The 15,131-nt window shown below is 50.6% G+C and overlaps 1 protein-coding gene across 1 annotated transcript in view; it reads left to right on the forward strand.

Moving 5' to 3' along the window:
• Positions 1 to 333: 333 nt before the first annotated feature.
• Positions 334 to 15,131, forward strand: part of LRRC74A (leucine rich repeat containing 74A) — a 32,489-nt gene continuing 17,691 nt past the window's right edge. Inside the window, exons 1-5 of the mRNA XM_017349428.3 lie at positions 334 to 666; positions 2,177 to 2,305; positions 6,117 to 6,289; positions 8,962 to 9,069; positions 10,362 to 10,458. Of these exons, the coding sequence (XP_017204917.3) occupies positions 561 to 666; positions 2,177 to 2,305; positions 6,117 to 6,289; positions 8,962 to 9,069; positions 10,362 to 10,458 (613 nt within the window). The 5' untranslated portion in view covers positions 334 to 560. The remainder of the gene's footprint in view (positions 667 to 2,176; positions 2,306 to 6,116; positions 6,290 to 8,961; positions 9,070 to 10,361; positions 10,459 to 15,131) is intronic.

The following is a 15,131-nucleotide window of genomic DNA, read 5'->3' on the forward strand; positions in this document are numbered from 1 at the left end:
ACCGGAAGCACAACCACCTTGAGAGAAGAACATGGTGGCAGCTCTTCACAGTCACCTGCTTGGGGGGCTTGGGTTTGGTCCTGACTCAGAGGAAAATACAACACCAGCAAGAGGGCCCCCACAGCACCTGAGCACTCACAGCCAAGCCTGGGCTCGGCCCCAGTGGACATATGAGAAAAGATGATGGACAGAGCCACCAAGAGGGCGGGAGGCCTGCTGTTGCCAGGTCCACCCACGTGGATCACAATGACTGCATGAGGTCATGGAATGTTGAGGGGGAAATGCATGTGGCTCCTCAGTCACAAAGTCGCAGGCGGGTGGTTATCCTTTCGCTGGGGCTGCCGGGAATAGAGCTGTGTGCCGCTGTCCCTGATGATCTGGGGAAGGGGCTGCCTCTCCCAGGCATAAATGGGGTCAAGATCACGCACGCCCAGTGACCACCAGAGCCCACTCTCCCTGGGGCTCACTGGGAAAGAGGGTTAACTAGAGGCTCCCCTGGGATTGGCCAGGGTTGGGGGGGGGTCCCACACAAAGTTTGAGACAGAGGCGAACGAGCAAGCATGCTTCCTAGGGAAGCAACAGAAAGGTGGCGAGAAGCTGACAGCAACCCTCAGGAGAGTCCTGACACCATGGACAGTGACACACCTCTTGAGCTCGAGACACAAGGTGAAAAGTCTCCCACCTCTCGCCATGCAGGCCCTTCCGGGCCCTGCAGTGCAGTCCCCAGGGATCACAGCGCCCTGGAAGCCCACCTCACTGCTTCCTGGGACCCTCTAGGATTGGGGAGATGGCTTGGGTCCCAGGTCCAGCACACAGTGAGAGTTGGATGCAGAGCTGTGCTGAAGCTGGGTCACACCAGCTATGGCCAACTTTCATTCTTACCTGGCCAGCTGCTTGATGTCCTGTTGGTAGCCTGAATTCAGCTGTGTTGGAATATTTACACCACATGAATTGGCTCATGCTATCAATCAGGATGTTCCTAGTATAGTCCCTCCCACCCTCTCGAGGAAGCCAATTGTTAACTATTTACCAATATTCTACTGGTTGAATGAAATTCTAAGATTGTCTGATCACCCAACTAGTCGTTTGGCCTCTCAATGACCACATGTCATAACTTCCAGGCCACTGCTACCTGCATCCTATATCACACAGACCTTATCTCACAAGCTAGGAAATGAATGCCGGGCCTGCGAACAAGGACTAAGAAAGACACATGCCTGTGTGGACTCCCTAGGAACCCACCATCTGAGAATCTGAGCGGTCAAAACTTGGGACCCCAGCCACGGTGCTCAGCACACCCCAAGAACAGGCAGGCTAAATTCTGCCAGGCCGCCCAGAGGCCCAGTGTCTTCCCTAAGCCACTGGGTCCTGCTGGTGTCACAGGACTGAGTTCTGGACCTTCTGTATAGCTTCCAGAAGCCCATGGCTGGTCCCAGACCGGCAGCCAGTGGTGGGAAAACCACCTGTAGCAGGTGCAGCGCACTGGTGTGAGGGCAGCTGTGCTCCTGTCTACAGCAGCTCAGCAGACTCTGAGGCACGTGGTTACTCAGAGCAATGGATTCCACCCAAGCGGGTTTTCAAGCCCCTCCTTCTTCCTGGCCATAAAATGATCCATGTTGGTTGGGTTAGAAGCTTCTTGTTGAGAAACCAGATCGAATTCTTAGACTCAGCTTCTCTCGAGCTCCCTGGAACTGCTCCTGGTCCATTTCCAAGTTACCACCTGCCCCACTCTGCCCCTCCCCAGCACCTTTTGTGCCCGACAAGGGGCATGCCCAGGCACCAGGCATGCCCCTTCACCTGGAAGAGCAGGTGCAAACCCTGAAGCCCACCCAGGTGAACGAGGAGGGGGAAGTGTGAGCAAGGAGCACGCCCCCACCACAGCCCCCCACAGGGAACAGGGTGGCAGCAGCCAGTGTGAAGGGACGCAGCCGAGTCTTTAACATAAGAGCCCATGGCAGGCAGCTTCATGCTGGGAACTGTGCCTTGTAGTAGAACGAGACCTCCCTGGCCGTGCAGGCCACCTTGAGCCACGTGCAGCTGAAGGGGGGAATGGGGTGGGCTGGGGAAGGGGTGAAAGGCTGCAGCTAGAATCTGGGATGTGGGGGCCGTGCGGGTTTCAGTCCCATTCATTCCCACAATCAGAGATGTGTTCCGCCTCCCCCTGTCCCACCCCCAGAGGAGCCGGAGAGCCCACTGGCACCGCACAGCAGCGACGAAACGCTCTACTGTGAGGCCGAAGCGCCCTCGACTGTGATGAAGGAGAAGCCAGCCTGGGAGAACTCAGAAACAGACCTCGAGGCTGAGGGTGAGAGTGGGCCGGGAGGAGGTCCCCCACCCCACGCCCAGCGTCCTCAGAAGCTGGGCGAATCCAGCTCTGCCCGCTGGCATCTGGTAGAGACTGAGGCAGACACGCCCTAGGCTCAGTTTGATGCCACGTTCTGCCGCTCCCCCTCCTCTTCCTCTTCCCCCTCTTCCTCTTCCTCCTCCTCCTCTTCCTCCTCCTCCTCTCCCCGCCCCCACATCAGCTTGCTGGAGCCTGAACCAAAACACCAAGAGGGCTTCTGTCTTCTAAGTGCTCCCCTCCGTGGGGCCTGGTCTGATCTTTGCAACAAGCCCAGGGGCTGACCCTTGTCACCATCACCTGCCTTTTCCAGACGAGAAAACCGAGGCTTAAAGAGACAGTGTGAGTTGCCCAAGCCCACCATGCTGGCCCGTGCCTTTCTGGACCTCGCCGATGATCTGAGCATTCAACATTCCAGGGCCCAGGCGCGTCTGGCTGGCCCATCTCACATCCCAGTGACTTTCCCAGCGTCACCTTTTTTTAAAGACTTATTTATTTGAGAAGGAGAGTTACAGAGAGAGAAAGATCTTCCATCTTCTGGTTCACTCCCCAAATGGCCGCGAGCCAGGAGCCTGGAACTCCGTCCAGGTTACTGGCATGGGTGGCCGGGTCCCAAGCACCTGGGCCATCTTCTGCTGCCTTCCCAGGAACATTAGCAAGGAGCAAAAGCAGAAGCAGAGCTGCCAGGATTCAAACCAGAGCTCATGCACAATGCTGGCTTCACACGTGGGCAGCGGTTTACCTGGCTGTGCCTCAATGCTGGCCCCACGATCACCATACGGCTCTTCTCTCCTCTGTAAATCCACGCCTGCTTGAGCATCGGGGGCCAGTTGAGCTGGCACAGAGACTCTGTTACTGCAAACACCACCCCCACCCTCTCTCTCCTCCCAGTTTCCCCAAGGAGAGGAAGTACCGAAAAGAACATTTGTGAAGCAGGGGAGAGTGATGTCATCGCATTGGATGGGACCAGCCTCAAGCTTCCCAGTCCGAGGCTAGCCCAGTCACCACTCCTCTCCCATGTTCCTGTAGCGGGCAGCAGGCAGGGAGGCTCAGGAGCGGAGGCGGAGCCTCGCGCTGCTGAATTGTGCAGCGTGTCTGCACGGGGTCAGCTCCAGACCCCCTCTCCGCGGCCAACACTCAGCTTCCCTCCTCTTCTCCGCTGACCTCTTGCCTCGCCGTGTTGCTCTTTCTCTTGTCCACATCAAAGCTGGCACGAATACTGCTCTCAGTGCCTGACTCCGTGGATGGAGGAGGTGGCGAAGCGCAACCCCGGAGGTTTTGCCCAGGGCTTCTGCTTCCGTCTCCCCTGCCCTCTTCCCCACCCGCAGCGAGCGATCACAGGTGCCGCTGCTGCCCGTCAAGTATAATCAGGGCGGGCATTAGATGCGGCAGTCAAGACGCCCACGTCCCACACCGGAGTAGCTGAGTTTGAGTGCTGGCCTCGCCTGACTCCAGCCTCTTGCCAATGGGCATGCTGGGAGACAGCAGTGATGGCTCAAGTGCTGGGGTCCCTGTCTCGTGGGAAAACTGGATTGTGTTGTACACTCCTTGCTTCAGCCAGGCCCAGCCCCCAGCTGCTGTGGGCATTTGGATAGAATCTTTCTCTGCCTGCCCCCACCCCCACCCCACCCCCACTTATCAATTAAGTTTAAAAATGAATGAAAAATCAAACACAGTGAATACAGGTAGAAAGGTTCAGCATCAAACATAGCGGAATTAGTTCCAAGGACAAAACTAGGGATTACCTTCCCTGCTTTGGCCAACAGGAACCTCCAAAGGCTGAGTTTGGCTCCAACAACCCTGACCCAAGCAGAAACCTGGGCTCAGCTGCTCTGGCTTCCAGCTCCCCTGCAGCTGGTGCTGAGAAACTGGGAACTGGGCTGGAAGGATTTGCTGGGCAGACCCGAGACTCGAGACCAGCAGGAGCCGCGAACTGGCAGCCAGGACCAAAGACAGACAGAGGGAAGCAGGATTTGCTCACTGGAGAACTTGGCACCCGAGGGGACATTTAGCCAACCAGGGAGTAGAGGGTTGCTCCTGGCATCCTGTGGGTACAGCCCAAGGGTCCTACTAAATACCCTGCAACGTATAGGGCCAACCCCTCCCAGCGGAGAGAGATCCAACTCAAAACATCAGCAGGGCTGAGGTAGAGAAATGCGCTGCACGACCATCCCAGGAGAAGGCAGGTCTGTAGCTGTGCTTACAGGACCGGCCTCCCCGTGAAGCCGCTGTGCTGCCACCAACAAAGCTCTGCTTGTCTGCACAGGCTGGGTGCGGGTTGGCCAAAGGCCCCGGGATCTGAAGAAAAACAGATGCAGACACAGACGCCAGCTGGCCACAAGAGGCCCTGCCGGCCACTGGACTTGCCTAATGAGGACGCCACCGCAGGGCACCCAGGATCCTGGGAGGCCCAACACCTATTGACCACAGGCCAGGCTGAGCTAAAGCCTAAGGAGTAAAGACCCCAAGGGGCTGGGGTGCGAAGGCGGAGTCCCCACTTCTGTTAGCTGGTTCAAGCACCTGTCAGCTGCGTGCGTGTTTCCAGGGTGGAAGTGTCACGGTAAAGCCTCAGGCACAAGTCCCCACCCGACCTGCATGCCTTCCTGTCTTGCACTGACTTGCATCTCCAGATGCCCACTCTGCTACTTGGGCTTTGTTTCTTCAGCTGCTACTTCTCCAAGTCTTTGATGAAACTTTAGTCATGGCTCATGGCATTCTCTTTAGCGTGGCAGCCACGCTAAACTGAGAAGGGGACACTCCCAACCATTCAAAGTTACCAGCTTCAGGGACAGGCGTTTGGCCTAGTGGTTAAGACAGTTAAGATGCCCACATCCCATGGGGCCGGCACTGTAGTATAGCAGGTAAAGCCACCTCCTGCGGTGCTGGCTTCCCGGCTGTTCCACTTCCAATCCAGCTCTTTGCTGTGGCCTGGGAAAGCAGTGGAGGATGGTCCAAGAGCTTGGACCCCTGCACCCATGTAGAAGACCCAGAGGAGGCTCCTGGCCTCTGGCTTCAAGTTGGCCCAGCTCTGGCCATTGCAGCCATTTGGGGAGTGAGCCAGCAGATGAAGACCTCTCTGTGTCTGCCTCTCTGTAACTCTGCCTTTCAAATAGTAAATGAATGGATCTTTAAAAAAAGAAAGTGCTCACATCCCACATCAGAGGGCCTGGAGTTGGTTCTTGACTCCGACTCCTGACTCCAGCTTCCTGCTAATGCAGACTCTGGAGTGCCTGGGTCTCCGCCACCCAAATGAGAGACTCACACTGAATTCTGGCTTGCAGCTTTGTCCTCAGCCTATCCCCAGCTATTGTGGGCATTTGGAGAGAGTGAAATAGTGGATGGAAGTGCTCTATCTAAAAAAAAAAAAAAAAAAGATTGTCATTCGCCATTGACCATTGACCATGATTTTGCCCTTGCAGAGGTGTCCCAAAGTGGACCAGGGGGCTGGGCCTTCACTTGTCCCTTAGGGTTCATCACTACCTGCAGCCAGCCTGGGAAGGCAGGGTAAGGGCACCTGCTTCTCTACCCTGGGAAGGCTGGGGGCACGAAACCAGGAGCCACATCTTACCCAAAGGATGACGTCCCTCGGGGGCTTTCTGGAACTGGGGTCTCCTGTTCCGCTCCCAACTGACTTTCAGGATCGGAGCAGGCTCCTATAGCCCATACTACTCACAGGGCCGGCTCCCCCAGTGGAGGAGCGAGCGTTGCCTGGGGTTAGAGGGAAGACCAGGCAAAAGTGGAAGAAAACCCTACTTCCTCTCATCTTTCTCTGCAGATAACGAGAAGTTTTTCACCACTGGACAAAGGGAGCTGTACCTGGAGGCCTGCAAGCTGTTGAGTGTCGTGCCTGTCTCCTACTTCATCCGGAACATGGAAGAGCCCTACATGAATCTCAACCACCATGGGCTCGGCCCCAAGGGCACCAAGGCGATTGCCATAGCCCTGGTGGTGAGCATCCCCACGGGGCACACAGAGGCTGGTGGAGGTGGAGGGTTGACAGGGTGGCAGCCCCTAGACCCAAGGAGCCCCTGGTAGGTAGCCCGCCTGCAGCTTTTATGCCATCTGGGCTATGCCCGGCTGCCCATTGATTTCCCCAAAAGCATGGACTCCGCTTCAGCTCCTGGAAGGAGCGGCTAGAGGCCAGGGCCTTACACGTCTGCGCCTTTCCTGTTTAAGAAGCAAAGGCACCTGCACTGGGGGCCTGGGGAATGTGGCTGGGCTGGGCTCGGGCTGGGCCCCAGTTCATGTAAGAGCACAGTATGAAACGCCAGCCTGTTCTCCCCATCCCTGAACACACCTTCACTGGGGAAGACTTCCAGCAGTTCCTGGAAATAGACTTGAATGTGTTTCCATCAGAACAAAACCTGTGGCAATCCATGCCTGCTTTTTTTTTTTACTTGTATGCATTTTCCATGAATTTTTGGAAGACCCTTGTATGCAAGGGTTTTTAATTTTTTTGCACCAAAATAAGCTCATCTTTTAAGTCCATTTTCCCAGGAGCTTTTTGAAGTGCCCTGGTATAAACGGATTCATGGCCGAAGCATTCCATTCCGCGCCTGCCTTCCGCAATAGGGCACTTCAGAGCCGAGATGCTATCCCTTGACTTAGCACTATGGAGCAAAGACGTGACATCGAATTCATCGTAGCTTTATGTATTGTAACTGATTGCACACCAGCCTGACTCGCGTCACAGAGTAGAACGTGCAACAGCTGTTCATCAGCACAGCCCGGTGTGTCCCCTTAGGGAGGTAAAGAGGAAGTTGCATTTTCAAGGAGCTCAGGAAGGGTGGGACATAGATGGTTCCTTCGCGGTGATTCTGTGCATTTGGCACAGTGGTGGTTGCTAATCTTGCATCCGTACCAAAGTCCCTGGGTCAAGTCCCACCTCTGCTTCCAATTCCAGCTTCCTGCTAATGTGTGCCCTAGGAGGTAGCAGATGATGGCCTAGGTGCTTGTGTTCCTACCACCTGAGTGGAAGACCCTAGTGGACTTCCTGGCTCCTGCTTTAGCCTGGCCCAGCGCTGGCTGTTGTAGGCATTTGGGAAGTGAACCAGCAAATGGAAGATCAATCTCCCTCTGTCTCTCTCTCTCTCTCTCTCTCTTTCTTTCTTTGTCTATCAATCTCTTATGCCTCTGCCTATCCATCTATTTGCCTTTTAAATAAAATAAATCCCTCTTAATTTTATGGAAAAATTGAATTGAAAAAAAGTTTATTTTGGTGCAAAAAATTAAAAATCCATGATAACCTTTTCATAATACATATTTTCTATAAACTTTTTAAAGACTTGTCATACACTGTCAAAAATGTTGGAGTACAAAATTATCCTCGCCCCTCAGGCTATATCTCTCTCGTGTTTTTAAAGATTTATTTTACTTATTTGAAAAGCAGAGTTACAGAGAGATGGTGAGATAGAGAGAGAGGTCTTCCATCCCCTGGTTTACTGTCCAAATGGCTGCAATGGCCAGAGCTGGGCCAGACCAAAGCCAGGAGCCAGGAGCTTCTTACAGATCTCCCACATGGGTATAAGATCCCAAGCACTGGGCCATCCTCTGATGCTTTCCCAGGCCATAGCAGGGATCTGGATCCAAAGTGGAGCAGGGGCCGGCACTGTGATATAGTAGGCTAAGCTTCTGCCTGTGGCTCTGGCAGCCCGTAGGGGCTTTGGTTCATGTTCCAGCTGCTCCTCTTCTGATCCAGCTCTTCCCTATACCCTGGGAAAACAGTAGAAGATGGCCTACGTGCTTGACTCCTTCACCCACGTGGGGAACCATGAAAAAGCTCCTGGCTCCTGGCTTCGGATTGGCTCAGCTCTGGCTTGTGCAACCATTTGAGGAGTGAATCAGAGAATGGAAGATGTTTCTCTCTGTCTCTCCCTCTCTCTGTAACTCTAACTCTCAAATAAATAAATAGCATCTTTAAAAAAAAAAGGAAAAAAAAAAGGAAGTGGCGCAGCCACAACTTGAACCAGTGCCTATGTGGGATGCCGGCACCACATGCTGTGGCTTTAACGCACTGTACCACAGCGCGGGCCCAGGCTACGTCTCTTGAGTCCTCCTTGTGCCTCTTACCTTTCAATGTTTTGACGGCCTTGTTCTAAATTCCCCCAGAATAGGCACAGGGTGGGAGCCAGGCTCAGGGACAAGCTCATCCACTGTGCCACTGTCGCCACACCTTCAGAACGGCCGGCCTGCATCTGCATGCGTTTCCTGTTACAACACTGAAGTCCCTGAGGCTGGGCAGTGTACAGTCAGCATTAGCTGGGCTCTGAGGAAGACTTCCTGATGGAGGGCATCGTAACGGGAGCACATGGGAGAGGGAGCCATCACAGATGAGCCAGGAAGCCAGAGAGACACGGGGCGGGGCCAGGAATGACCGTCCACTCGCCACCCCCTCCACCACCACCAAGAAGTCCCACCGCCGCTTAACCTCCCTGGAAACCAAGCTGCCAACACACGGACTCGTGGCGGGGGCAGGGTGGGGGTGAGGGTGGTTTACAAACTACACCCAAGCCACAGCACCCTCCCACCTGGCTGGGGTGTGCAAGAGGGTGGACACGTTCTGGGCGCAGGTGGGCAGGCGCTGACTCCTGTCTCTCCCCCTCCCGGTGCGGTGGCTGAAGTCCAACACGACCATCATCAAGCTGGAGCTGGAGGACAACTGCATCATGGAGGAGGGCGTGCTGAGCCTGGTGGAGATGTTGCAGGAGAACTACTACCTGCAGGAGCTGGTACTGCGCCCGGCCCCGCCCCCCGCAGCACCCGGTCAGCACGAACCAGCGGCCCGGCTGCGTGCAATGGTGACCTCTCAGTGTGACCTCTCAGAGGAGAGCCACGCCTCCCAGGCTGCCCGGGGACTGTGGGAAACCCTCAGAAACTGTTTCTGTCTGGGCCCTAGGAGCCCTCCCTGGATAAATTTACCTCTCCATAGAGGACTTAGAGGGGACCTTCTTCAAGAACATGAAGACATGAGCTAATATAAAATACAGTGTGCCTGGAGGTAGACAGTGGTGATGGTTACAAGCAACAGAAAAATACTTTTCAAAAAAGATTTATCGATTTATTTGAAAGAGAGTTACAGAGCGAGAGAAGGAGAGAGAGAGAGAGAGAGAGAGAGAGGTTTTCCATCTGCTGGTTCACTCCCCAAATGGCTGCAATGGCCGGCTCTGCACCGGTCCAAAGCCAGCAGCCAGGAGCTTCTTCCAGGTATCCCATGTGGGTGCAGTGGCCCAGGAACTTGAGCCACCTTCTGCTGCTTTCCCAGGCATGTTAGAAGGGAGCTGGATCAGAAGTAGAGCGGCTGGGACTCGAACCAGCACACATATGGGATGCTGGCACTGCAGGCCATGACTTAACCCACTATGCCTCAGGGCCAGCCTCAGAAAGATACTTCATACTATGGAACTGTAAACTTAAAAATAGTTGAGTGGGGCCGGCACTGTGGCATGGCGGGTAAAGCCACCACCTGTGGTGCCAGCATCCCATATGGGCTCCTGCTTGATTCCTGCTGCTCCACTTCCAATCCAGATCCCTGCTATGGCTCAAGCCCTTAGGCTCCTGCACCCACGTGGGAGACCCAGAAGAAGCTCCTGGCTCCTGGCTTCAGATTGGTGCAGCTCTGGCCTTTGTGGCCATCTGGATAGTGAACCAGTGGATGGAAGACCTGTCTCTCTCTCTCTCTGCCTCTTGCCTCTCTATAACTCTGCCTTTCAGATAAAATAAATAAATCTTTTTTAAAAAAGTTTGAGATGCTAAATTTTATGTCATATGTATTTGACTAACATAAAATATTTTAAAGGGAGGAAAAAAAGCCAAGGAAAATGATGGCTGTTTTATATAAAACCTCTCCCACTAGGATGATGTCCGTGTGTAGCCCTAATCTTTTTTTGTTTATTTTATTTTAGATTTTTATTTGTATGTTTGAAAGGCAGAGAGAGAGAGATCCACCCCCATCGCCCCCATCTCTTTTGTTAACAAGGGCCCTGGGGGAGCCTTTGAGACACAGTGCGCTCTTGCCTTTCAGAACATTTCCGACAATGATCTCGGTTTGGAGGGGGCCAAGATCATCTCAGAGTTCCTCCAGAGAAACGCCTCCTCGCTCTGGAAACTGAAGCTCTCAGGTGAGCCCTGGGAGGGGCGGGCGGGGACACTGGGAAGCAAAGGGAAGATAAGAGGGGCAGGCGCAGCGGTCAGGACCCTCCCTGGGAAGCCCACGGTGCTAGCACGGTGCCAGGTTCAAGTCCTGGCTGCCCTGCTTCCAGTCCAGCTCCCTGCTAATGTCCATCCCGGGAAGGGTAGCAGAGGATGATGGCCCACGTAGCTGGACCCCTGCTACCCACATGGGGGATGCCGATGGAGACAGCCCAGGCTTTTGTGGACATTTGGGAAGGGAACTAGCGAGTCAAAAATGTCTGTCTCTCTGTGTGTCTCTGTCTGTCTGTGGCTCTCTGCCTTGCACATAAAACAGAAATAAATAAATAAAATAAAAATATTGTTTAAAGGGTAGGAAGAGGGAGAGAGTGGCTGGGACGTAGGGTCTGGTTGTTCCCGGCAGCACCCTCTGCTCTCAGCAGCCTGCCTGTGGCTTCGCCTGCTAAACCCTCCACATCTTCCTTCTCCTGCTCCATGGCCACGCTGGCTTCCTGCTTCCTAAAGCAGTCACCACTGGTGGGCTTGGCAACTCTCCCGCCTGAGCTTGCAAGTCCCCGCCTCGGCGTCCGCGTGGCTTCTGTGCCGGCCTCTCCAGCTTCGCTCACACCTCTGCTCGGGGGTCATCCCCCGAAGGGTTTCCCCGAAGCCAGCAGCGCTGCTTCTCCATGATTCTATTCCCTGCTTGGTTTTACTCACCATCCAGGAGCTCCAAATGGGTCTCTCACATGGATGCAAGGGCCCAAGTACAAGCCTTCCTCTGTTGCTTTCCCAAGAACATTAGCAGGGAGCTGGATCGGAAATGGAGCAGCTGGTATTCAAACTGGCGCTCGAATGGTATGTTGGCATCACAGGTGGTAGCCCAACTCGCCACGCCACAGCGCCGGCCCCCCGTATGCTATTTTTAAAGTAGCTTATTACCTGTCTCCCACAGGGGACAAACAAAGCCATGTGGGAATTCGAGAAGCCACAGACTTGCCGTCACTGAAGTCTGTGGCTTGGATTTATGCTGTCTAGAGTGGCCTAGAACCCCAACACCGAGCAATTAAACACAAGGAATGACCCCATACTGATAAGAGTAAGGCCCCTTGGGAGGAACACCACCTCCTGCAGACTGCTTGGGATTCCCACAGAGAAAGCCCCACTCAAGGTGGGCTCACAGGCCACATGGCAACAAGACCGTGGGAGTTGTCGAAGGCAACAAGTGGTAGGATTGGACTCTCAAGAACTTCCGGAAACTGAAGTGTCAGGGGTTGACTTTTGGCAGAGCAGTTAAGACATTGCTTAGATGCCCTCGGGCCATATCTGAGTGCCTGGCTTGAAGTTTCTGCTTCCACTTCCCGCTTCCTGCTAAGGTGTACTCCGGGAGGCGGCATGATGGCTCAAGGACTTGGTTCCCTGCTACCACGGTGGGAGACCTGGGCTGAGTTCTGGACTCCTGGCTTCAGCCTGGTCCAGCCACGGCTGTTGTGGGCATTTCGGGAGTGAACCAACAGATGAAAGATTCTCTCTCTCAAGTAAAAATGCAAATAAATTTAATCGTACATGAAATAAATAATCAGATATAAACTATAAGGGGGCCCCATACAATTTACCACCAAAACCAGGGGCAATGTACCAAGTATAATCATGTTTAACATGGTTAAGAATGTAAAAATAGCTGTGAGTGGAAACATAAAAGAGCATTCCTCTCCTCACCAAGGAATTTCTAAAAATGAAAACTATAGAGCCACTGAAATCAAAGAATAAATCCAACAGCACATTTGATATAGGTGAACAGAATTAATAGAAAACATATTTTTCTATCTTTCCAGCATAGAAAGATTTAAAAAATAGAGACTATAAAAGAGAACATACGAGAATGAGTACACTCAATATAGCTGATAGGACTTCCGGAAGGAGTAGAGATTGGGTGGGCAGTGGTATTTAGACAAATAACAGAGGACGTCTTTCCCAGATTGACGAATTCTGAGATACGGACATTCTAGTAAGTCCCAAGTAAGATGAAAAGAAACCCACACTTGAATACGTCACTGAAAAAAGTTCGTAAGATCTTTAAAGTATCGGGGGGGGGGCAATAAAATTTGTGTGTTTTTAATATAAATGCTGTCACATGTCAGATATTAGTCTCCAACTTTGCTCATGTTCCTCTAAAGATGTCTTGGGTTTCCTTCTGTGCTGGGACAAGCACATGTACCTCATTCTGCTACACTGCCAGGGACGCCCATGTCATGAAATTAATATCTTAATGTCAGACAAAATAATATCTTAATATCAGACAAAATAAACTTTAACACAAAAACTGTTAAGAGAGACAAAGAGGGGCACTATGTAATGATTAAGGGATCAATTCAACAGGAAGATGTAACTATTATAAATGTATATGCACTTAATTACAGGGCACCGGGTTATTTAAAAGATATGCTAGGGAACTTTAAGGGAGACTTAGACTCCAACACAATAGTATTGGAGGACTTCAATACTCCACTTTCAGCAATGGATCAACCAGACAGAAAATCAACAAGGAAACAGCATATTTAATCAATACTACAGACCAAATGGATCTAACAGATATCTACAGCACTTTTCATCCTACACTTGAAGAATACACATTCTCTCAGCAGTACATGGAACTTACTCTAGGATTGACCACATACTAGGTCATAAAGCAAGTCTCAGCAAATTCAAAAGAATCAAAATCATACTATGCATCTTCTCAGACCACAATGGAATTAAGCTGGAAATTAGCAACTCAGGAATCCCAAGAGCATATGCAAACACATGGAGACTAAACAACATGCTCCTGAATAAACAGTGAGTGATAGAAGAAATCAAAAGAGAAATCAAAAACTTTCTGGAAGCAAATGAAGATAACAACACAACACATCAAAACTTATGGGATACAGCAAAAGCAGTGTTAAGAGGAAAGTTTATAACAATAGGTGCCTACATCAAGAAATTGGAAAGTTACCAAATAAATGAGCTTTCAATGCATCTTAAGGATCTAGAAAAACTGCAGCAAACCAAACCCAAAACTTGTAGGAGAAGAGAAATAATTAAAATTAGAGAAGAAATCAACAAAATTGAATCAAAAATATTACAAAAGATCAGCAAAACAAAGAGCTGGTTTTTTGAAAAAATAAAATTGACATACCATTGGCCCAACTAACTAAAAAAAGGAGAGAGAAGACCCAAATCAATAAAATCAGAGATGAAAAAGGGAATGTAACAACAGACACCACAGAAATAAAGAGTCATCAGAAATTACTACAACTACAACTACAAAGAGTTGTTTGCCAGCAAACAGGGAAATCTATCAGAAATGGAGAGATTCTTGAACACATACAACTTACCTAAATTGAACCACGAAGACATAGAAAATCTAAACAGACCCATAACTGAGTCAGAAATTGAATCAGTAATAAAGCCCCCCCCCCCAACAAAGAAAAGCCCAGGGATTCACTGCTGAATTCTACCAGACATTTAAAGAAGAACTAACTCCAATTCTTCTCAAACTATTCGAAACTATTGAAAGAGAGGGAATCCTCCCAAATTCTTTCTATGAAACCATCCTCACCTTAATTCCTAAACCTGAAAAAGATGCAGCAGAGAAAGAGAATTACAGACCAATTTCGCTGATGAACATAGACGCAAAAATCCTCAGTAAAATTCTGGCCAATAGAATTCAACAACACATCAGAAAGATCATCCACCCAGACCAGGTAGGATTTATCCCTGGTATGCAGGGATGGTTCAACGTTCACAAATCAATCAACGTGATACGCCACATAAGCAAACTGTAGAAGAAAAACCATATGATTATCTCAATAGATGCAGAGAAGGCATTTGATAAAATACAACACCTTTTCATGATGAAAACTCTAAGCAAATTGGGTATAGAAGGAACATTCCTCAATACAATCAAAGCAATTTATGAAAAACCCACAGCCAGTATCCTATTGAATGGGGCAAAGTTGGAAGCATTTCCACTGAGATCTGGTACCAGACAGGGATGCCCATTCTCACCATTGCTATTCAATATAGTACTGGAAGTTTTAGCCAGAGCCATTAGGCAAGAAAAAGAAATTAAAAGGATATAAATTGGGAAGGAATAAGTCAAATTATCCCTCTTTGCAGATGATATGATTCTTTATTTAAGGGACTCAAGGAACTCTACTAAGAGACTATTGGAACTCATAGAAGAGTTTGGCAAAGTAGCAGGATATAAAATCAATGCACAAAAATCAACAGCCTTTGCATACGCAGACAATGCCATGGCTGGGAAAGAACTTCTAAGTCAATCCCATTCGCAATAGCTTCAAAAACAATCAAATACCTTGGAATAAACTTAACCAAGGATGTCAAAGATCTCTATGATGAGAACTACAAAACCTTAAAGAAATAAATAGAAGAGGATACCAAAAAAATGGAAAAATCTTCCATGCTCATGGATTGGAAGAGTCAATATCATTAAAATGCCCATTCTCCCAAAAGCAATTTATAGATTCAATGTGAAACCAATCAAAATACCAAAGACATTCTTCTCAGATTTGGAAAAAATGATGCTGAAATTCATATGGAGACACAGGAGACCTCGAATAGCTAAAGCAATCTTGTACAACAAAAACAAAGCCGGAAGCATCAC

The sequence above is a fragment of the Oryctolagus cuniculus genome, chromosome 20, assembly GCF_964237555.1.
Source record: "Oryctolagus cuniculus chromosome 20, mOryCun1.1, whole genome shotgun sequence".
Lineage (NCBI taxonomy): Eukaryota > Metazoa > Chordata > Mammalia > Lagomorpha > Leporidae > Oryctolagus > Oryctolagus cuniculus.